The 22,882-nt window shown below is 36.8% G+C and overlaps 1 protein-coding gene across 44 annotated transcripts in view; it reads left to right on the plus strand.

Moving 5' to 3' along the window:
* The window catches only part of RIMS1 (regulating synaptic membrane exocytosis 1), a 607,640-nt gene that overhangs the window by 252,573 nt on the left and 332,185 nt on the right, over positions 1-22,882 (plus strand). For 40 of the 44 annotated variants that reach the window (XR_015132287.1, XM_086316267.1, XM_086316269.1 and 37 more), the window contains 2 exons: positions 6,207-6,420; positions 8,349-8,360. Coding sequence is in view for 43 of the 44 variants with exons in the window: in XM_086316267.1 (XP_086172393.1) it covers positions 6,207-6,420; positions 8,349-8,360 (226 nt within the window). In the remaining variant the exon portion in view is untranslated. The remainder of the gene's footprint in view (positions 1-6,206; positions 6,421-8,348; positions 8,361-22,882) is intronic. The other 4 variants (XM_086316225.1, XM_086316230.1, XM_086316271.1 and 1 more) reach the window with 1 other exon arrangement.

Below are 22,882 nucleotides of genomic sequence, written 5' to 3' on the forward strand. Positions count from 1 at the left end.
TAAAGGTATTGAAATCATAGAGTCTGTTCTCTTATCACTGTGGAATTATGCTAGAAATCAATATATCAGTATCAAACTATATTTGGAGAAAAGTGTGATGTGATATTTACCAACAGAGATCTTTGACTTAGCCATCAGAAGCCTCAATAAAGTTAGAAAATTGAGAAAACACAGAGGGTGATTGCAGAGAAGAAAGCATTTAAATGAGAAATTAATACCAAAGATACTTTAAAAACCCCATGTATTTGAAAATTAAACATCCAATATTAAATCATGGGTGTACCTTAGAAGCCATAACAAAGAAAATTAGAAAATATATATAACAGAATAAAAATGAAAAAATGATTCATAAGAATCTGTTATATGCAGGCCAAGCTGCTCAATGCAGATAAATAAAATGTGAAATCTTGAATAAAGTATGAAAAAAATAATGGATACTAGCATAAAATTTTGTGAAATTTGAAAAAAAATCTATATTTAACAATACTATATCACATGTCAATTTTCTGTTTTTTACAACATAGTATTTCTTTCTCAGAATTCGATTAGAAGTCTCAAGCCTCATTCAAATTATTTTTGATTCACTGAAATGATACGCTTTCTAGAGTTTTAGTAGTAATACTAGATGCCAGAATAAATGGAACTATATCAGTGTTTTGAGTAAGTGTAAATTAGAAATCTAGCATTCTATTCATATTTAGTCAACATATAAACTAAAATGTCATAAATGTTTTAGCTAAGCAATAGTTTTTGTTTTCTAAAGTATATATATTATAAATACTATACACACACAAGTTTTCCTACTATACTTAATATACTTGTTCTTCTTGTGAAAGAACAACAACAAAAGGGATGGACAAATTGGGGAACATAAACTAAATGAAATGGGAGCACAGAATATGAAATAATAAAAGTTCAACTAAATTGAAGTAAAGCATCATCATATAATGCAGTTGCTTTTAAAGATGGCTGCTCATTAGAATCACATCTGGAACTTTAGAGAAAAACAAAACAAAACCTGGACATTTGTATTTTTCAAAAAAATTCCTAGGTATTTCTAATGTGTATCTGACTGGGACGACCCAGAGAGATGGTATGGGGAAGGAGGAGGGAGGTGGGTTCAGGATGGGGAACACGTGTATACCTGTGGTGGATTCATGTTGATATATGGCAAAACCAATACAATATTGTAAAGTTAAAAAATAAAAAAAAATAAAAAGTGATTACATGTTTTTCTATTAAATGGTAGTTTTAGTTATAATTATTTTCTGTTGACCAATCATGATACAATGTTAATAAAATGAGGAATAGTTACATAATCACAACAGTAAAAGATGTTTATCAGTTTTCACAGTCAATAGCTAGAGCCCCCTCAAAACAAAGTTATTTACAATTGCAAGCCATAATGTAAACCTGATTAACCTAACAATAGAAAATAATTGCATATAATTTGAGTGGTTAAGTAGAGTGATGTGGTAAGTGGAGGTGTATAGTCACATGCTTTCGTCCACCCAGCCAGCCTATGTCTTTGGGTTGATGTATTTAATCCATTTATACTTAAGCTTCCCTGGTGGCTCAGTCGGTAAAGAGTCTGCCTGACCCAGGTTCGATCCCTGGGTGGAGAAGATCCCCTAGAGAAGGAAATGGCAACCCATTCCAGTATTCTTGCCTGGAGAATCCTATGGACAGAGGAGCCTGCTTGGGCTACAGTCCATGGGATCAAAAAGAGTTGGACACGACTGAGTGACTAACACTTCCACTTTCATTTTTTATACTTACGGTAATTACTGATATATATGATTCTACTACCATTTTCTTAACTGTTTTGTGTTTATTAATTGTAGTCTTTTCTTTCTCTTGTGTTTCTTGCCTAGAAAATTTCCTTTAGCATTTGTTGTAAAGCTGATTCGGTGATATTGAATTCTAACCTTTGTTTGTCTGAAAGTTTTTGATTTCTCCATCAAATCTGAATGAGAGTCTTGCTGGGTAGAGTATTTTTGGTTGGAAGTTCTTCCTTTTCATCATTTTAAGCATATCATGCCATTCCCTTCTGGCTTGTAGAGTTCCTTTTGAGGAAATAACTGGTAACCTTATGGAAGTTCCCTTGTACGTTATTTGTCATTTTCCCCCTGTTGCTTTTAATATTTATCATTGTCTTTTTGTCAGTTTGATTACTGTGTGTCCTTGTGTGTTCCTCCTTGGGTTTATCTTGCCTGGGACTCTTGCATCTTCTCCATTCATTTTCCAAGATCAGGACCATCTTCATTATCATTATTCTGAATTATTTTTCTGGAAGATTTCCTATCTCCTCTTCCTTTAGTTATTTATCTGGGGTCTTATCTTGTCCCTTCACCTGGGACATAATCTTCTGCCTTTTCTTTTTGATTAACTTTCTGTGATGTACTTTTAATTCTGGCAACTGCACGATTGTAGTTCTTGCATCTTCTGTCTGCCCTCTGGTGGATGAGGCTAGGAGACTTGTGTAAGCTTCCTGATGGGATGGACTGGCAGTGGGAAGAACTGGGTCTTGCTCTGATGGGCAGAGATCAGTAAAACTTTAATCTGATTGTCTTCTGATGGGTGGGGCTATGCCCCTTTCCTGGTAGTTATTTGGCCTGAGGCAACCCAGCCCTGGAATCTGCAGGCTCTATGATGGGTCAGTGGTGGCTTCCAAGAGGGCTCCCACCAAGGGGCTCCTCCCAGCACTGCTGCTGCCAGTGCCGTGCCCCTGTGGCAAGCCCCTGTTGACCCACAACTCTGCAGGAGACCACCCAACACTGCCAAGGAGATCTGGCTCAATCTTCTGTGGGGTCACTTCTCCTTTCCCTTGGGTCCTGGTCCATGCAATCTTTTGTTTGTGCCCTCCAAGAGTCAAGTCTCTGTTTCTCCCAGTCCCATGGAAGTGAAATCCCTCTGGCCTTCAAAATCATAATTCTGGGGGATTCTCAGTCCCATTGCTGGATCCCCATGCTGGGAAGCCTGATGCAGGCTTAGAACCTTCACAACAGTGAGAGAACTGTTGATGTTACTATTCTCCAGTTTATGGGTCACCCACCCGGCAGGTATGGGATTGGGTTTTATCATGATTGTGTCCTTCCTACCATCTTGTTGCAGCTTCTTCTTTGTCTTTGCACATGGGGTATCATTTTTGGTGTGTTGCAGCATTCTCCTGCTGATGAGTGTTCAAAGCTAGCTGCGATGTTGGTGCTCTCTCAGGAGGAGATGAGCACACATCCTTTTAATCTGGCATCTTAACCAATTTTGGGTCTGTGTTTGAAATTTTAAAAGTCAGGAAATCTTAACTTTGCAAACTGTTATGCTGTAGTGTAAATCAGACACTAAGTCAGAAGTTGACAACCTGGTGCACTGGCTAAATCTGGGTTACCATTTTTTTTTTTTTTTAAGTTTAATTGAAACACAGCCATGCTTACTATTTACATACTGTGTGTGCCACTGTCCTGCTAACTACGGTAGAACTGAGTACTTTCAACAGAAGTTTCCTGGCTCACAAAAGCTTAAAATATTTACAAACTGGCCTTAGACCATAAAATTTGCCAATACCCAAACTAAATCATATTCTATATCACACATTCATAGAACAGCTTTTTCCTAGCCTAGCTTTCCCCTTTGCATTATATATATTTATGATTTGGTGGTTCTCACAATAAATATTTATGCATGTACTCTTGGTCTGCTTAGCATTTTAGAATGAGTCAAATTGCTCTTCAATATATTGAGCAGATATTCTTATATTCATTAAACCAAATATCAAAATATCCTTCTCTGAGCTGAAATTTGCTGGCTTCTAAACTAGGGAAGTTTTAGATTCTAAACTACTTTATGTGCTAGTGCAACTGTGTTTACTTTAATTATGGAAATTTTTTTTTCCTTTTTTTTAATTTTATTTTTAAACTTTACAATATTGTATTAGTTTTGTCAAATATCGAAATGAATCTGCCACAGGTATACCTGTGTTCCCCATCCTGAACCCTCCTCCCTCCTCCCTCCCCATACCCTCCCTCTGGGTCATCCCAGTGCACCAGCCCCAAGCATCCAGTATCGTGCATAGAACCTGGACTGGTGACTCGTTTCATACATGATATTATACATGTTTCAATGAACTAGAAAAAGTGTCAATTGGTAAAGCAGGAAAGGGATTTCAGAATTTTTAATCATTAAAGTTTTGCTTAAAAGTTGTTGATGTTAAAAGGAAAATATAATAAAATCCTAGTATTTCAACCAATATAGTGCTGAGAATTAATTTGATTCAGTTTCCAGGGAGTCCCAGACCCCCCATGGTTATTGTAGAAGTGGAACATCACACAAACTGCATTAATTAACAATAGCATGTGTTTTCTCTGATCATGGAGAACTCACATCCAGAAAGAAGCTTAGATACACAGATGCATCTGCTTAGACATTTCCCATGAGTTTCTCTTCTGGTGTAAGAGACAATGACTGTTAGGCCTGGGAAATGCTCTCTGTTCTCATTTACTAAACAAAGGCAGCTTCCTCCGGGGATTTAGAGGATGTCACCCTGCTCTGTTTCTGTTTGTAATAGTCTGAGAGAGAGGAGTTTGGACTGATGGGAAGGCTATGTAGCCTCAATCACATTAAGTGTGAACATTCTTCGTCTTGGGGAAATGCTTTGCTTCAGCAAATTTAGTTGTCCCACTTCCAGTAGTTATCAATAAAGAGGAATAGGGATCCTCATACGTAAAAGGTGGGAGAGAGCCAGTAAAACTGGGGCATGTAAAAATCTGAATATTTTCAAGTTATGGTTTAGAACTTGTAAGGTGATGCAGCAGATCTAAGCAAGCTCAACTATTATATATATTATATTATATATTCATATATATTAAAGTGAAAGTGAAGTCACTCAGTCGTGTCTGACTCTTTGTGACCCTGTGGACTGTAGTCTACCAGGCTTCTCTGTCCATGGGATTCTCCAGGCAAGAATATTGGAGTGGGTTACCATTTCCTTCTCCAGAGGATCTTCTGACACAGGGATTGAACCCAGGTCTCCTGCATGAGAGGCAGACACTTTAACCTCTGAGCCACCAGAGAAGCCCATATATATTAAACATATATATTATATATTAATAATTATATATTAAATCTATATTCATCTAAAAATTTATGTGTGTATGTATATGTATGTGTGTATGTATATGTATGTGTGTGTGTGTATATATATATATATATATATACATATGGAGATAAATGTCATACTCTGTGTACTGTGTGAAATGTTTGATGCCAAACAAAAGTCTCCAGGAATGGAAGTGAAGACAGCTTGCTTAGCCATGTAGCTTAAAATAGTCAACTCCCAAGCATGCATTATACTTCATGAATTCAATTTACTGTGACAAACTTCTTAGATAGTAATCAGTATTTGGGACTTCCCAGATGGCTCACTGGTAAAGAATGCAGGAGATGCAGGTTTGATTCCTGGGTGGTGAAAATCCCCTAGAGAAGGAAAAGGCAACCCACTTCAGTATTATTGCCTAGGAAATCTTAAGGACAGAGGAGCTGGTGGGCCAAAGTCCATGGGTTACAAAAGAGTCAGACACAACTTAGCAACTAAACAAGAACAACAAAACAAATCACTATTAGACTTCAAACAGAGTAAGACAAAATTTCAAAGCAAATTCTGTAGAGTTGGCCTAAGAACATTGTATAATTTTGCCTCAGTTGTATACACACATACTTATTGTTGTAAAGTGTTGAGTCCCAGTAAAATACTTTGAAAACTGCCTGTCAAAGAAGCAGAGGCAATGATTGGATACAGGAATTCCACTGTTGGGGAAAATAGTGATTATTTAGAGTCAACTAATATATGGTTCAATGCTGTTGCAGTATGATTAGAGGAGAAATGAAAAGTAAAAGTCGCTCAGTTGTGTCCAACTCTTTGCAACCCCATGGACTATACAGTCCATGGAATTCTCCAGGCCAGAATACTGGAGTGGGTATCCTTTCCCTTCTCCAGGGGATCTTCCCAACCCAGGGAGCGAACCCAGGTCTCCCACATTGCAGGAGGATTCTTTACCAGCTGAGCCACTGGGGAAGCCCATTATTGAGGGAAGTGGCTTTATATGTTTTGCTTTAGTTTAAGTAACTAGATGTCTCCTCTACTAGGAAAAAGTGGGTTTTTTTCTCCAGCTCCTTCATCTACTTAGTTTGTGCCCATTTTCTCTTCTGTCTAGGAGATTGCATCAACAATTTGAAAGCTATAAAGAACAAGTGAGGAAAATAGGGGAAGAAGCACGGCGCTACCAAGGAGAGCACAAGGACGATGCTCCGACCTGCGGGATTTGCCACAAGACCAAGTTCGCAGACGGCTGTGGCCACCTGTGCTCCTACTGCCGCACCAAGTTCTGCGCGCGCTGTGGGGGCCGCGTGTCTCTGCGGTCCAGCAACGTGAGTACCGTGGCCGCGAGCATCCAGCGTCCTTGAGCGCAGGTGGATGCGCCCCACCTGCGCCTAGCCACTCAGGGGATGAGTGATGCAAAGAATTCACAAAAGATGCTCTTTGTATGTATGCATCTCAACAAATGATTGCCACTCAAAACCAACAGGTTACTCGTGGGAGCACATGTGTTTTCTGAAGAAGGTTGGAAATTTATATTTAGTGTCAGGAATTATGAAACGCTTGAAAGTTGTGGTGGCCAGTTCTTCTTGTACAAAGCAACAAAACCTAACAACTTACTTTTAGTTTCTGCAACATGTTTCAGATTGAATGAAGATAAAATCAATAGAATTTGTATGGTATTAATTTAATCCAATATAATCATTTATGAAGTGATAATTAGCCTCTGTGAGAATCACTTCATTTACTATCAAGTCTAAGAAATGTAGTACGAAGCTTATCTCATGAAAATTATTTGGATATTTAAAGAGTGTGTCAAAATACTGTTTGTTTGTTTTTAATTTTAATTTCATGGAGTCTTGCACTTATGTCTCCCTAATTTGGAAAAATCATAGTTAGAATTAAAGTGAGGTTACCACTTAATATTGTTTTTTAGTAGTATATTTGAGTTGTAAGTAGGGTATTATTCTAAAATCTCTCTCAGGGGAATTAAGACATTCAGTAAAATAGATGCATTATTATACTTAAGATGAGCCTACTATTATCTTTGTAGCTTTAACTTATCTGAAAAACAACTTCTTTATATATGAAATTGTATGGTAATAATTACTATATATGGTTGTTATGAAAATTAAAACAGTTCAATTTTTCTTTAGGTTCCATTCTTTTGACCATATAAGAATTTTTTTCCTCCTAAAAATTATGTGTTTTAGTTAATCTTCATATGCTACCTTACAGACTTTCTAGAGCAACTTTGGATTGAGATCTTGTTTGGCACATGAAAAGTGCACAGGATCTACTTTTGGAATAATATCTCACAAATAAAAGCTGTGATGATATTCAAAATATTTAACAACTCATGCAGCACTCTGAAAAGTGTTGGCCCTGAACAGTACAATGCAAAGGGGTTAAGTGTTAATTCAGACTGAGTGTGCATAGAGTTGGATGCTTTTAAATTCACATTATAGGTTTGAAGCAAGCCAGTAACAGAGTCAAACTCATGTTTTAAACAGGAGATGTGTTTAAAGGAGATTGAGCTAAGGGATACTTATGCTTTCAAACAGAAACCCAGGCCTAATGAAGTTCATCTATCTTTACTATACCCATTCAATCTTGAGAAAAATTAAAATTAAAAAAAATAAAAGAAAGTACAACTTACAATTTTTAATCTTGGGCAAAAGACAAAAGTTGTATACAGTTGGTATTTCCTGTGACATTGTAAATGTTGAAATTCATATTAGAAATAAATCAACCTTGTGAGATAATTTATGGCTAAAATAGTATATTTCCATTCTCTCTTTATTTATTACAAACACTTCCCTTTCTTACATTTTTCCAATTCATAACTATAAATATTTTAAAGACAATTTGATACAATTATTCATTCAAAGTTTATGCATTTTAATATAATCTTTTCAATAATAAGTAAGCCAAATATGGTAGCAAATTTTTTCTTTCTAAAAAAATTTTAAATGTAGACTTAATAATCCAAGTTCTAAAAAAATTCTGAAATTGTAGTGTCCAACTTTTGTACCTACCATGTAGCAAGATGAGCATATGTGCATTTCGAATGAAGGATTGAATAGTGACTATTTTTTGGTAAGAATAAACATTTACTTTTCAAAGTACCTGTATTTTTATACTTTAAAGTAACATATGACTGTTTTCTTAAAATCTGCTTATTAATACGTGCCTTATTTTTATTTTTCTCTTCTTTTCTCTCTCCCTTCACTCCGCTTCCTTGGATGCTTTCCCAAAGGAGGACAAAGTGGTTAGAATCCATGATTTCTTTTCTATCACTTGTTATTTCAATGTTGTGAATTTTATTAAGAGAATGTTTCACTTTCAAAAAGAAATGCTAGGAAGAGCTCATTCCCATTTCTCATGGAAAAATAAAATGAACATCTAGGAGCATTACAGAGTTTTATATTAATAGGCAAAGACTGGGTAATAGTTATGGAAATAGTGATATTTTAATATAATTAAATTATTATCAAACTCATTTGTGCTCTTAGCTCCCTGAGTTCTGAGGATGATCTATTTGCCTTTAGGAACAATAATGCCTAATGAGCTCTACCTTTCTCAACACTGTTTAGATGCATAGACAGATGATTTGAAACTTTCTGGTAGAAGAAATGGAATGCATTAATTTAGTAGAGAGGAAGGATCAAATTAGGATCAAGAGCTCAGAATAAAATGATATTTCTCTGGAACACAAGTAGTAGAGTTGTCATATTGAACCACAGTTTTGCTCTTTTCTTTTCCCTCATTCAATGAAATCACTCCCTCAGGGAGTAAAAGTTCACCTTTAATTTTTATCAACCTTGGAAACCACAGAGGCTGTACTCAGTAAGATAGGAGATAAGTGACATCTTCAATCAGCCTGTCCTTTGTATACATACTATACACTTCCGTTTGGTGTAAATTTCAATTCCCCCCAAACTCATTAATTTCCCGGTATGAGACTGAGGCAATGAGCATTTCAGGTTCAATATATCAACTCAGCTGACCCTGTTCAACTGTTTTTAATTTTAGATTACATACTATAGTGCATAGGTAGTCAGTGTGACATTAAGTTGAACATTAATTTGTGTTTTTAAGTTTGTTGCTAGTGTATGTTATCAGTTTTTTTTTTCTATGAATAAGAAATTAGGTTGAAAATTATGCGGTTTAATTATTTTCACTGCATCTGCTTGTAACATGGGTGGTATGTGAGATCATTTTAAGGGTTGTTATTTTAATGCAATACAGGTTTCCCATGCTATCTGAAAGTAGAGTGTTTCCAAATGGCATATAAAAGGAAGAATCAATTACCTCTGGACACATCTTGCTAACAGATGCACAAAATAAATGAGATAAAGCACAGATGTCCAGAGACACAGGTCAGAGTATGGTGGCCAGATGCTGAGATGCTGGTGGGTGTGGGAAAGGAGCCTGGTGGTCCCACTCTCTCTGCTGTGGCTGAGCACTGCCTCTATAACAGCTCACTCTAAAACAAACACAGCATACTGTTTTCACATCTCACCTTTTTTTCGTAAAAGTGAAAATCCTTTTTGAATTTCCTTCATTTAGTCAAAACAGGTACAAGTACAGGTCTTTCATGAAAGTAAAGTGGAAAGAAGTAACTTTTGAAAAGTGAAGGACACCAGTAGTGTATCACGTTAGAAAAAAGAAATTATAATATCACACTTTTGGTTTCATGAATATTATTACTTTGGACACTTTGAATTTGAAGTGTAGATAATTTTTAAATCCTTTAAAAAATAAAAGTTAAGTACATAAATAATGCTAGTGTCATGCAGAACTGGTGATAAAACTTTAGCCACTCCGGTAGAACTGGCCAGGTTGACTGTTCTATATGTGCTTGTTATGATTACTGACTCTGTAACAAGAATTCAGGTGGATTTTGTGGTTCTCAGGCTAATAACAAAATTAAAAGACCTATAAAATACAATAGCTTTCAATTATTTTCTTCACTTTGATTAGAATGTATATATCTTAAACCTACCATTTATGTTCAAGTAGTTGGTCATAATTTCATTAAAACCCATCGTAGCCGATTGAGGTTGTTCAATGAATTACTTTCTAGTCCAAGGAAACTGAAACCAGATTTTGTCTTTGTGTTAAATAGCTGAGTATTAAGCAAAGTGCTTACTGTTTCTTTCTCTATTCCTCTGGCATCTTTTATTTTATTTTTAAAAAATTTTTTTTAAATTTTATTTTATTTTTAAACTTTACATAATTGTATTAGTTTTGCCAAATATCAAAATGAATCCACCACAGGTATACATGGAGAAATTATAATTTGCAAATGTGTGTGTAGCGGGAGGAGGCGGCTGTTGGTATAAGAGGAAAGCAGAGAGTAATGGGATGAATAAAACCTTTCTAAAATCAATCTCCATCTTGATCAATGCAATGATAATGAAGTCTACATAGGTGGTTAAATTGATGAATAATGTGACTAAAATACTACTATATATGATATGAAGACCTAAGGTTAGCTAAGATATAAATATTTCTTTATTGAGTCCAGTGAAAAATATTCATGACCCTATTTTTTTTTTTTTTTTTACAGCCTGGCAATGTTTTATTTTAAAATTTTACTGTTAGTCTAAATCAGCTCTAGTAATTTGGGAGAGTGTATACTTGCTTAGAAAGAAAATGACTTGTCATATATAGTCACTTTGCAATTGACCCATAATAGTTCATAAGAGATATGCAAAGAGTTGACTCATTGGAAAAGACTCTGATGCTGGGAGGGACTGGGGGCAGGAGGAGAAGGGGACGACAGAGGATGAGATGGCTGGATGGCATCACTGACTCAATGGATTTGAGTCTGGGTGAACTCCGGGAGTTGGTGATGGACAGGGAGGCCTGGCGTGCTGCGATTCATGGGGTTGCAAAGAGTCGGACACCACTGAGCAATTGAACTGAACTGATATTATTTTTGTAATGTTTATTTATATTATTTTAAAGTGCACACTTTCAGAGATAAAATGGCAGTTTTTACTTCATCAAAAGGTCTCTCCAAAGTCTGAATACATAGGGGTTCTGAGAATTTCCCCACAACCTGTTTAAATTGTTTTTGTCTTTGTTTTATCCTCTGCAGAGTATTGAATTTAGATAAATCCTTTGGTAAATTAACAATTTGCTTTTACTAAATCGACTGAATTGAGTCCTCTAAGTTCAATTCCTTAGGGTTTTCCTTAAATTTTCATCAGTATTTCCTTTTGGTGAGGGTGATTGACCGTCAAAGCAACTAAAAATGAACTACCTTGCTACTTTTCTATTTAATCTTTATTTTCATACAAAAGAAGCGTCATGTATTATAAGTTGAGTATTTTGTAATAAATGTAAGCAATATTCAGAAAACAGAACATGACCATTTTCTTTGCTATTTTATTTAAATGTGAAAGCTAAACATATCTACCTTTTAAATGTCATGTATAAAAATAATAAAACCTCTTTTTCTTTTTTTTTCTAATTTTATTTTATTTTTAAACTTTACATAATTGTATTAGTTTTGCCAAATATCAAAATGAACCTGCCACAGGTATACATGTGTTCCCCATCCTGAACCCTCCTCCCTCCTCCCTCCCCATACCATCCCTCTGGGTCGTCCCAGTGCACTAGCCCCAAGCATCCAGTATCGTGCATCGAACCTGGACTGGCAACTCGTTTCTTACATGATATTTTACATGTTTCAATGCCATTCTCCCAAATCTTCCCACCCTCTCCCTCTCCCACAGAGTCCATAAGACTGTTCTATACATCAGTGTCTCTTTTGCTGTCTCGTACACCAGGTTATTGTTACCATCTTTCTAAATTCCATATATATGCGTTAGTATACTGTATTGGTGTTTTTCCTTCTGGCTTACTTCACTCTGTATAATAGGCTCCAGTTTCATCCACCTCATTAGAACTGATTCAAATGTATTCTTTTTAATGGCTGAGTAATACTCCATTGTGTATATGTACCACCACTTTCTTATCCATTCATCTGCTGATGGACATCTAGGTTGCTTCCATGTCCTGGCTATTATAAACAGTGCTGCGATGAACATTGGGGTACATGTGTCTCTTTCCCTTCTGGTTTCCTCAGTGAGTATGCCCAGCAGTGGGATTGCTGGATCATAAGGCAGTTCTATTTCCAGTTTTGTAAGGAATCTCCACACTGTTCTCCATAGTGGCTGTACTAGTTTGCATTCCCACCAACAGTGTAAGAGGGTTCTTTTCTATTTAATCTTTATTTTCATACAAAAGAAGCGTCATGTATTATAAGTTGAGTATTTTGTAATAAATGTAAGCAATATTCAGAAAACAGAACATGACCATTTTCTTTGCTATTTTATTTAAATATGAAAGCTAAACATATCTACCTTTTAAATGTCATGTATAAAAATAATAAAACCTCTTTTTCTATCAAGATAATAATTAATGAGGGGCAGTGTTTACAAAGTCATGATTTTTTAAACTGGCTCCTCATATGTTTTCATTGGTGTTTATTTATATAATTATGCTAAATGATATGCTGATAAAGTAAGTATGTTTTTGTAGAAAACAATTCATAAAGTGTAAGGGTTGGGTGGAATGGGATAGCACCAACTGAGTTTGGAATTGGTCTCATCCTAAGGTGTTATCTGTGGAATAATTGACACTTGACATCATAAAAAACTGCTCTCATAGACTCTGTTTTAAATGCCAAACTTATTTTGTATTTTCTCTCACTAGGGTTAGATAAAGAAAAGCAACTCAGTAGAAGTATATCCAGTTTAAAAAATTATTTGCATGATTGCATTATTTATTCTTATGAAAAGAACCCTCAGAATTATCCATATTTAGTCCATGATATGATGAGTCATCTAGTCACAATTTTCCACACTCACTCTTGGAAAAAAATGACTGAAGAGTGTTCCTGGACCCACTTTCATGTTCCCTCTTTCTCTCTCTGTTTATTCATTTTTTTGTGGTAGACGTTTTGGTGATGGTTTTCTCTGTAAGAGTGTTCTCTTAGAGATTCTGCCCAAAAAGATAGTATGGGCCTAAGTAGAGAAGTTTATAAACATATCAGTAAGGAAATGTCAGGGTAAATTGAGAGGAGGACATTCACTAAGCAATTTAATTGATTAAATTTGTTAAGGTGCCTCTTAATGTATTGTGCTCGTCCCAGTTGTTGTTATTATTGTTTAGTCCCTAAGTTGAGTCTGACTCTTTGTGACCTCATGGACTGTAACCCGCCAGGCTCCTCTCTGTACATGGAGTTCCCAGGCAAGAACACTGGAATGGGTTGCCATTTCCTTCTCCAGGGGATCTTCCCAACCCAGGAAACCTTCTGCATTGGCAGGTGGATTCTTTACCACTGAGCCACAAGGGAAGCCTGCTTGTCCCAGAGAGAGGGGTAAAACATCAAGTTGTAAAGACTTTTATTAGATAATTCAGAGTTTTTATTCCAAATCTGTTTTAAGAATTTGCTACACTGTTCTTCAGGAATTTTAATCTCTTGAATTTAGCCTTCCTGTCCTGGAAATGCTTGTAATATTTAATAATTAGGAAGTTTATAGTCCTGGTTTTGCCCCCACTCCACAAACCATTTTTAAAATGTTTAAACAATTTCTTTCCAGAAATCACAATTTCACAACAAATGTTCAATACAGATGCATCTTAGGGTGCAGAGAAAACCCTTTTAGTTTCAGGAAAGGGGCTGTGGAAGTCAGAACTTTCACAAAGGCAGACTAACCCATGGCAAACTCTCTGGTATTTTGAAACCTAAGTTGTCAGATCTGTTTCTCATTTACCTAGGAGTGGAATTACTGGATTTCATGATAGCCCTATGTTTAACAATTTGAAGAACTGATCATTTCCCCAAGCAGCTGCATAGCAGTGTTTATGGGTTCCAATTCTCCACATTCTCATCAACACTTGTTACTAGCTGGCTTTATTTTTACTCTAGCCATCATGTTGCATGTGAAGTGATGTTATATCCTGTTGCGCTTTTCACAAAGCTGTTTTTAGACCAAAATTATCAAACTAATTTGATATCTCCAAGAATTCACTTTGTATCTTACAAAATAAAAATGTTTCTAAGTTAGCAATTTCTTGAGAATGAATTTTTTTAAGCTTCCATATTCAAAGTATTAGCCGTAGGTTTATTTCTTTAGTGATTCCTTGTCTCTTATGTTACAATTACACAACTACTTAATAATCTACATAAACCAATCAGAACAGGAGCTCTATTGAGTTTAGGATAACTTGGAATCTAACATCTGTCTGCTTAGACCATCTATCCCTAGGATGCACACAAAGTTAGAGACTTTATTACCAATTGAAAAGACTGTTTTTTTAAACACATAGTGAGAACTAGCAGCTTCTGTTTTTCCACTCAGCCATAGGCCCAAAATTAAAACAGATATTTAAGCCCAGATTTTAAAAGATCATTCTTTTTTCAGCGTGTGCAAGATACTTTTTTGAGTCATGTGAGCTTGCAGCAGTATGCAAACAGACCCACATAGAGACTAACTATCAACCAGACTTTTTGTCATCCGCCACCCAGCTTTCCATACCTCCCTGCAGTCTGCCTCCAGCTGATTTCAGTAGTAGACAGATTCCCTGTCATTGCTGCTGCTAGTGGGGAATACATTTTAAGTTGCAAACAAAGCCTATTTTATCTGAAATTAGTATAGTTACTCCAGCTCGGTTATGTTTGCTTTTTGCATGGTATATCCGTTTGTATTTGTTAAAATTGAATCATACAGTTATCTTTGAATCTAAAGTGTGTCTCATATAAATGACACGTACTTAGGTTTTGGATTTTTTTTAGTTCACTCTAACAATCTCTGCCTTTTGACTAGATTTTAATGCATTCATATTTAACATTATTACTGATATGACCATATTTTTTCTCCTAGTTCACATTTTGCTTTTTATGTTTTTTGATTCTCTGTTTCTCCTTTACTACTTTCTTTTGCATTGAATGAATTCTAGGCATGCCTTAAATATTTCAGTGATTTTAAACTATATTTATGATGTATTTTCTTAGTGACTCTAGATTTTCCAGTTTGCAACTTTTTTTCTAGTTTTATTGAAATATAATTGACATGCAACGTGTAAATCAAAGATATTCAATGTGATGGTTTGCTGCATATACCTACAAATCCATCTTGACAGAATCTACTTCAGCTTTACACTACCTTAATTCAAGTGAAAGATGTTTTTCAAGATTTTTTTTTTGATGTGGACCTTTTTTAGAGTATTTATTAAATTTGTTACAATATTTCTTCTGTTTTTTTTTTTTTTTAATTTTCTGCCCCCCAGGCATGTGGAATCTTAGTTAACCCACCAGGGATCAAACCCACACCTTCTGCATTGAAAGGCGAGGTCTTAACCACTGGCCTGCCCAGGAGATCCCATAAATGTTAATTCTACATAGCTCTATGCACCTTTCTCCCTTTTTGGTGCTATTATTTTTATATATTTTATGTCTATATATTTTACAAATCCAATAATACGTTGTTATAACTAACACTTTATATGGTTTTGCCTTTTAATAAAGCCAAGAGAGGAAATGAGAGCAAGTATATATTTATAGGATCTGTTATGTAATGTTCTTATTTACTATTTTTGGTTCTCTTCATTTCTTCCTGGGGATTCAAGATACCATCTGGTGTCATTTCCCAACTCCAATTCATAGTTGCTTCTATCCATCTCCTTTGTTCTGTTATTGCCAAATCTATCTGATTTCTTTACATTATAGGCTTAACAATGCTAGTATATTAATACTGTTTTATACTATTTTTAAATAATTTAAGATAATGAAGAAATATGAAATTATACTTTTATAATTACCCCTATAATTATCTTTATCAGAGTTCTTTTTTATGTGAATTCATGTTTCTATCTACCCTAAAGACTTTCCTTTAGTATTTCTTAAAAGTGAGTTTCCTAGCAACGAATTCTGTCAGATTTTGTTTACCTAGGAATATATTTCACCTTCATTTTTGAAAAATAGTTTGCTGAATGTAGAATTTTTGGTTAATAGTTTCTTTTTCTTTCTTTTAGCACTTCAAATATACAAAAAAAGAAAAAAGAAAACCAAATATACCATCCCACTGCCTCTGACCGCCACTGTCTCTGATGAGAAGTCAACTGTTAATCTTACTAAAAGCCCGTGTGTGTGTGTGTGTGTGTGTGTGTGTGTGTAAGATGAGTGTATTTTCTCTTGTTATTTTCAAGAATTTCTCTTTTCCTTTTGTTTTCAGTGTTTATTGTGATATGTATGTATCTGGATAATGGATCTCTTTGCGTTGTTCCTAGCTGGGTTCATTGAGCTTCTTAGATATACAGACTGATGATTTCCATCAAATCTGGGAAGGTTCAGCTTTTAATGCTTTGTGTTTGGAAGGGATTTCTTTCTCTCTGTCCTCATTATGGCAGCTCCTACTACACATATATTCGTGTGGCTGATAGTCTTCTACATTTCTTCAGGGTTCTGTTCATTTTTCTTCATTTTCATCCTTGTTTTCACCAGGTTTCATTATCACTATTTATCTTTATATTCATGAATTCTGTATTCTGCCAGTTTAAAACTTAATATTGAATCCCTCTAGTGATTTTTTTCATTTTGAATCATTTTATTTCTTTAATAAGTTATATATCTTTATCTTCTCTATTAGATGAGATGCTGTTTTCCTAACTTCTTTTATTCTTTGAGCATGCTCATTTTAGTTCTTTGAACATATTTGCAACAGTTTTTTAAATGTCTTTGTCAGGTATGTTCAACATCTGGGCCTTCTCCGAAGGTTAGTCATATTTCTGTTTCTTTGGATGCCTCATAATTTACAGTTGCATATTGGCCATTTTAGATAGTATATTGTAGCAGATCTGGATACCGATCCCTGTCCTGACTCCCAGGGCTTATTTTTGATTGCTTGCTTCTTTATTGGTTTCATGAGTTGGCTATATTATTTCAGTAAAGCCTATTTCCCCTGTAGTGTGCAGCCTCTGATGTTTCTCAGTTCAGTTCAGTTCAGTCACTCAGTCGTGTCCAACTCCTTGTGACCCCATGAATCGCAACACTCCAGGCCCCCTGTCCATCACCAACTCCCGGAGTTCACCCAGACTCACGTCCATTGAGTCAGTGATGCCATCCAGCCATCTCATCCTCTGTCATCCCCTTCTCCTCCTGTCCCCAGTCCCTCCCAGCATCAGAGTCTTTTCCAATGAGTCAACTCTTCGCATGAGGTGGCCAAAGTACTGGAGTTTCAGCTTTAGCATCATGCCTTCCAAAGTAATCCCAGGGCTGATCTCCTTCAGAATGGACTGGTTGGATCTCCTTGCAGTCTAAGGGACTCTCAAGAGTCTTCTCCAACACCACAGTTCAAAAGTATCAATTCTTTGGCACTCAGCCTTCTTCACAGTCCAACTCTCACATCCATACATGACCACAGGAAAAACATAGCCTTGACTAGACGGACCTTTGTTGGCAAAGTAATGTCTCTGCTTTTGAATATGCTATCTAGGTTGGTCATAACCTTCCTTCCAAGGAGTAAGCGTCTTTTAATTTCATGGCTGCAGTCACCATCTGCAGTGATTTTGGAGCCCCAAAAAATAAAGTCTGACACTGTTTCCATTGTTTCCCTATCTATTTCCCATGAAGTGATGGGACCGGATGCCATGATCTTTGTTTTCTGAATGTTGAGCTTTAAGCCAACTTTTTCACTCTCCTCTTTCACTTTCATCAAGAGGCTCTTTAGTTCCTCTTCACTTTCTGCCATAAGGGTGGTGTCATCATGGGCAAAACTTTACCATGTATGCATCAGTCTTGCCTTCCCATCAGAGATGCTGGTGTTTTTAACCAGACTGTCTTTAACCATCATTCTCTTTTCTTGTCTCCAAGTTAAGATTTTAACTATTCTGCTCAAATTGGAGCCAGTCTTTAAAACCTGTTCCATTTCCAGGCTCTTCTCTGTCTCCATGGTTCTTTCTGCTCAGCTTCTTGCTTGCCTTTTGTTTTCCTTGTTGTTATCATAGAGCTGTCGGTCTTCTCCTTACAGCTGGGCACCAAAATCTGCATTGCTTTTGACTGTGCTGCTCTGCTTGAATGTTCCTAATCTCTATTCCAGATAAAATCCATTCTCCTAGAGAAAAATACAGAGCTCCTTATTCCTGTGTATGACTTGCCTCTTCTCCTAGTCAGAACTCCATGTCACTGTTCTGGAGCTAAGGTTAGGGACAACAACCTGCTTCTCTCGGGCAGACATTCCTGCTCCATGAGTGTGGCACTGGATGAAGTCACTAATTCCTGATAGGCTTGATGTACTTTTCCTCATGTGGAACCTCCACTCCATGAGGTAGCTGAGATAAGGATGTTTGGGGTCCCACAGTCTTGGCCTGCCCAGCAGAGGTAGAGTTTTAACCCTACAACTGGGAGATGGGTGGGGGACCCTTTGACCACTAAACAGCCTTTGCCTGGGGAGAGATTCTGCATGATGGAGCTGGAAGTGGAGATAAGGAGCACTGGTGGCCTTACCTGCTAGGGCAGATGCTATAATGCTTGACCAGGGCTGGAGGTAGTGCACTCACTCAGGTAGAACTTCCATCTTTCTGAGCTTTGAGGGGAGAAGGAAGGGAGTGGGTTGTAGCTCAGAAGCCACAGACCCTCCCTCACTGTTCTGCTGGATTTTAAGTAGAGTTTCTTGAATAAAACTTTCTCCATTTGTTATATGCCCTTCAGACAATTTCTAGGGATTTTTAAATGGTTACTTTTGAAAAGTAATTTTCATCAGTCATGGAGAAGAAGTCTGAAAAGCTCCTCACTTTATGATTCTAGAAATGCCTTTCAAAGAAACTCTTCATGGTTCTATGTTAAAACTCACCTATTCACTTATTAATTCATTTTTCATTTTATTATTAGTTTATTCTTTCTCACATGAGGTTTTTGTATATAATTTTGTCCTTTTAGAATTAACTACTATTTGATTCAACAAACACAATTTTGATGGGGATACATGCTAAGATGCATTCTTTTTGTTTAATTCATGTAAAATTATTTCTGTGAGCTTATTATTTCATAAATCCAGATTAAAATTGTGAGTGTGCATGTGTTGTTTTGACGCATAAAAATATTTAAGAAACACCACATTAAGGAAAATAAGATTCTCAAAAGCTTCCTCTTAGTGTACATGATAACAAGTATTGGATAATTCTATAAACATTCCTACTCAAACTTTTTAGTGCCACAATATCTGTGCTTATTTGTTTTAAAGCCACAAGTTTAATAAACTATGACTACTCCCCATATTCTATATGTTATTTTCTTTTTTTCATGTTAACATTTTATTTAAACCAGTAAAAGCACCATACTTAACAGAAGTCTGTCCAAAATAAACATGCAATATAAACTTTCACATTTTCTATTTAGTAAAGCTGTTTTGGAGAGATCTTTAAAAGTTTATAAAGTATGTTCTAAATTTATTAACTTTGCATACACTTAAATATTTTTAAGTATGTGACAGAATTTGGTCCACTGAAGAAGGGAATGGCAAACCACTTCAGTATTCTTGCCTTGAGAACACCATGAACAGTATGAAAAGGCAAAATGATAGGATACTGAAAGAGGAACTCCCCAGGTCAGTAGGTGCCCAATATGCTACTGGAGATCAGTGGAGAAATAACTCCAGAAAGAATGAAGGGATGGAGCCAAAGCAAAAAGAATACCCTGCTGTGGATGTGACTGGTGATAGAAGCAAGGTCTGATGCTTTCAAGAGCAATATTACATAGGAACCTGGAATGTCAGGTCCACGAATCAAGGCAAATTGGAAGTGGTCAAACAAGAGATGGCAAGGGTGAATGTCAACATTCTAGGAATCAGCGAACTCAAATGGACTGGAATGGGTGAATTTGACTCAGACGATCATTATATCTACTACTGCAGACAGGAATCCCTCAGAAGAAATGGAGTAGCCATCATGGTCAACAAAAGAGTCCGAAATGCAGTCCTTGGATGCAATCTCAAAAATGACAGAATGATCTCTGTTCATTTCCAAGGCAAACCATTCAGTATCACAGTAATCCAAGTCTATGACCCAACCAGTAACACTGAAGAAGCTGAAGTTGAATGGTTCTATGAAGACTTACAAGACCTTTTAGAACTAACACCCAAAAAAGATGTCCTTTTCATTATAGGGGACTGGAATGCAAAAGTAGGAAGTCAAGAAACACCTGGAGTAACAGGCAAATTTGGCCTTGGAATATGGAATGAAGCAGGGCAAAGGCTAATAGAGTTTTGCCAAGAAAATGCACTGGTCATAGCAAACATCCTCTTCCAACAACACAAGAGAAGACTCTACATATGGACATGACCAGATGGTCAACACTGAAATCAGATTGATTATATTCTTTGCAGCCAAAGATGGAGAAGCTCCATACAGTCAGCAAAAACAAGACTGGGAGCTGACTGTGGCTCAGATCATGAACTCCTTATTGCCAAATTCAGACTTAAATTAAAGAAAGTAGGGAAAACCACTAGACCATTCAGGTATGACCTAAATCAAATCCCTTATGATTATACAGTGGAAGTGAGAAATAGATTTAAGGGCCTGGATCTGATAGAGTGCCTGATGAACTATGGAATGAGGTTCATGACGTTGTACAGGAGACAGGGATCAAGACCATCCCCTGGAAAAGAAATGCAGAAAAGCAAAAAGACAGTCTGGGGAGGCCTTACAAATGGCTGTAAAAAGAAGAGAAGCAAAATGCAAAGGAGAAAAGGAAAGGCATAAGCATCTGAATGCAGAGTTCCAAAGAAAAGCAAGAAGAGATAAGAAAGCCTTCCTCAGTGATCAATGCAAAGAAATAGAGGAAAACAACAGAATGGGACAGACTAGAGATCTCTTCAAGAAAATTAGAGATACCAAGGGAACATTTCATGCAAAGATGGGCTTGATAAAGGACAGAAATTGTATGGACCTAACAGAAGCAGAAGATATTAAGAAGAGGTGGCAAGAATACACAAAAGAACTGTACAAAAAAGATCTCCACGACCCAGATAATCACGATGGTGTGATCACTCACCTAGAGCCAGACATCCTGGAATGTGAAGTCAAGTGGGCCTTAGAAAGCATCACTATGAACAAAGCTAGTGGAGGTGATGGAATTCCAGTGGAGCTATTTCAAATCCTGAAAGATGATGCTGTGAAAGTGCTGCACTCAATATGCCAGCAAATTTGGAAAACTCAGCAGTGGCCACAGGACTGGAAAAGGTCAGTTTTCATTCCAATCCCAAAGAAAGGCAATGCCAAAGAATGCTCAAACTACCACACAATTGCACTCATCTCACATGCTAGTAAAGTAATGCTCAAAATTCTCCAAGCCAGGCTTCAGCAATATGTGAACCGTGAATTTCCTGATGTTCAAGCTGGTTTTAGAAAAGGCAGAGGAACCAGAGATCAAATTGCCAACATCTGCTGGATCATGGAAAAAGCAAGAGAGTTCCAGAAAAACATTGATTTCTGCTTTATTGACTATGCCAAAGCCTTTGACTGTGTGGATCACAATAAACTGTGGGAAATTCTGAAAGAGCTGGGAATACCAGACCACCTGACCTGCCTCTTGAGAAACCTGTATGCAGGTCAGGAAGCAACAGTTAGTACTGGACATGGAACAACAGACTGGTTCCAAATAGGAAAAGGAGTTCATCAAGGCTGTATATTATCACCCTGCTTATTTAACTTATATGCAGAGTACATCATGACAAATGCTGGACTGGAAGAAACACAAACTGGAATCAGGATTGCTGGGAGAAATATCAATAACCTCAGATATGCAGGTGACACCACCCTTATGGCAGAAAGTGAAGAGGAACTCAAAACCTCTTGATGAAAGTGAAAATGGAGAGTGAAAAAGTTGGCTTAAAGCTCAACATTCAGAAAACAAAGATCATGGCATCCGGTCCCATCACTTCATGGGCAATAGACGGGGAAACAGTGGAAACAGTGTCAGACTTTATTTTTCTGGGCTCCAAAATCACTGCAGATGGTGACTGCAGCCATGAAATTAAAAGATGCTTACTCCTTGGAAGGAAAGTTATGACCAACCTAGATAGCATATTCAAAAGCAGAGACATTACTTTGCCAACAAAGGTCCATCTAGTCAAGGCTATGTTTTTTCCTGTGGTGTGTATGGATGTGAGAGTTGGACTGTGAAGAAGGCTGAGCACCGAAGAATTGATGCTTTTGAAGTGTGGTGTTGGAGAAGACTCTTGAGAGTCCCTTGGACTGCAAGGAGATCCAACCAGTCCATTCTGAAGGAGATCAGCCCTGGGATTACTTTGGAAGGAATGATGCTTAAAGCTGAAACTCCAGTACTTTGGCCACCTCATGCGAAGAGTTGACTCATTGGAAAAGACTCTGATGCTGGGAGGGATTGGGGGCAGGAGGAGAAGGGGACGACAGAGGATGAGATGGCTGGATGGCATCACTGACTCAATGGACATGAGTGTGGGTGAACTCTGGGAGTTGGTAATGGACAGGGAGGCCTGGTGTCTGCAATTTATGGGGTTGCAAAGAGTCGGACATGACTAAGCGACTGAACTGGACTGAACTGAAATATTTTTAATATGTTCTAAATCTTGTAGTCATAATTAAAGTTACACACCTAGATCTTAAGATGTCATTGTTTTCATTTATATCTCTACCACATCATTTAACAAATGTATTTTTTGAGTAATTTATTTTTTTATGTATAAATACATCCAATAGATATGTTTCTTACATCAACTTCAATAGCAAATATTTGGT

The sequence above is a fragment of the Bos grunniens genome, chromosome 9, assembly GCF_055505025.1.
Source record: "Bos grunniens cultivar Pamir isolate PY7600 chromosome 9, Bosgru_T2T1.0, whole genome shotgun sequence".
NCBI classification, from domain to species: Eukaryota; Metazoa; Chordata; class Mammalia; order Artiodactyla; family Bovidae; genus Bos; species Bos grunniens.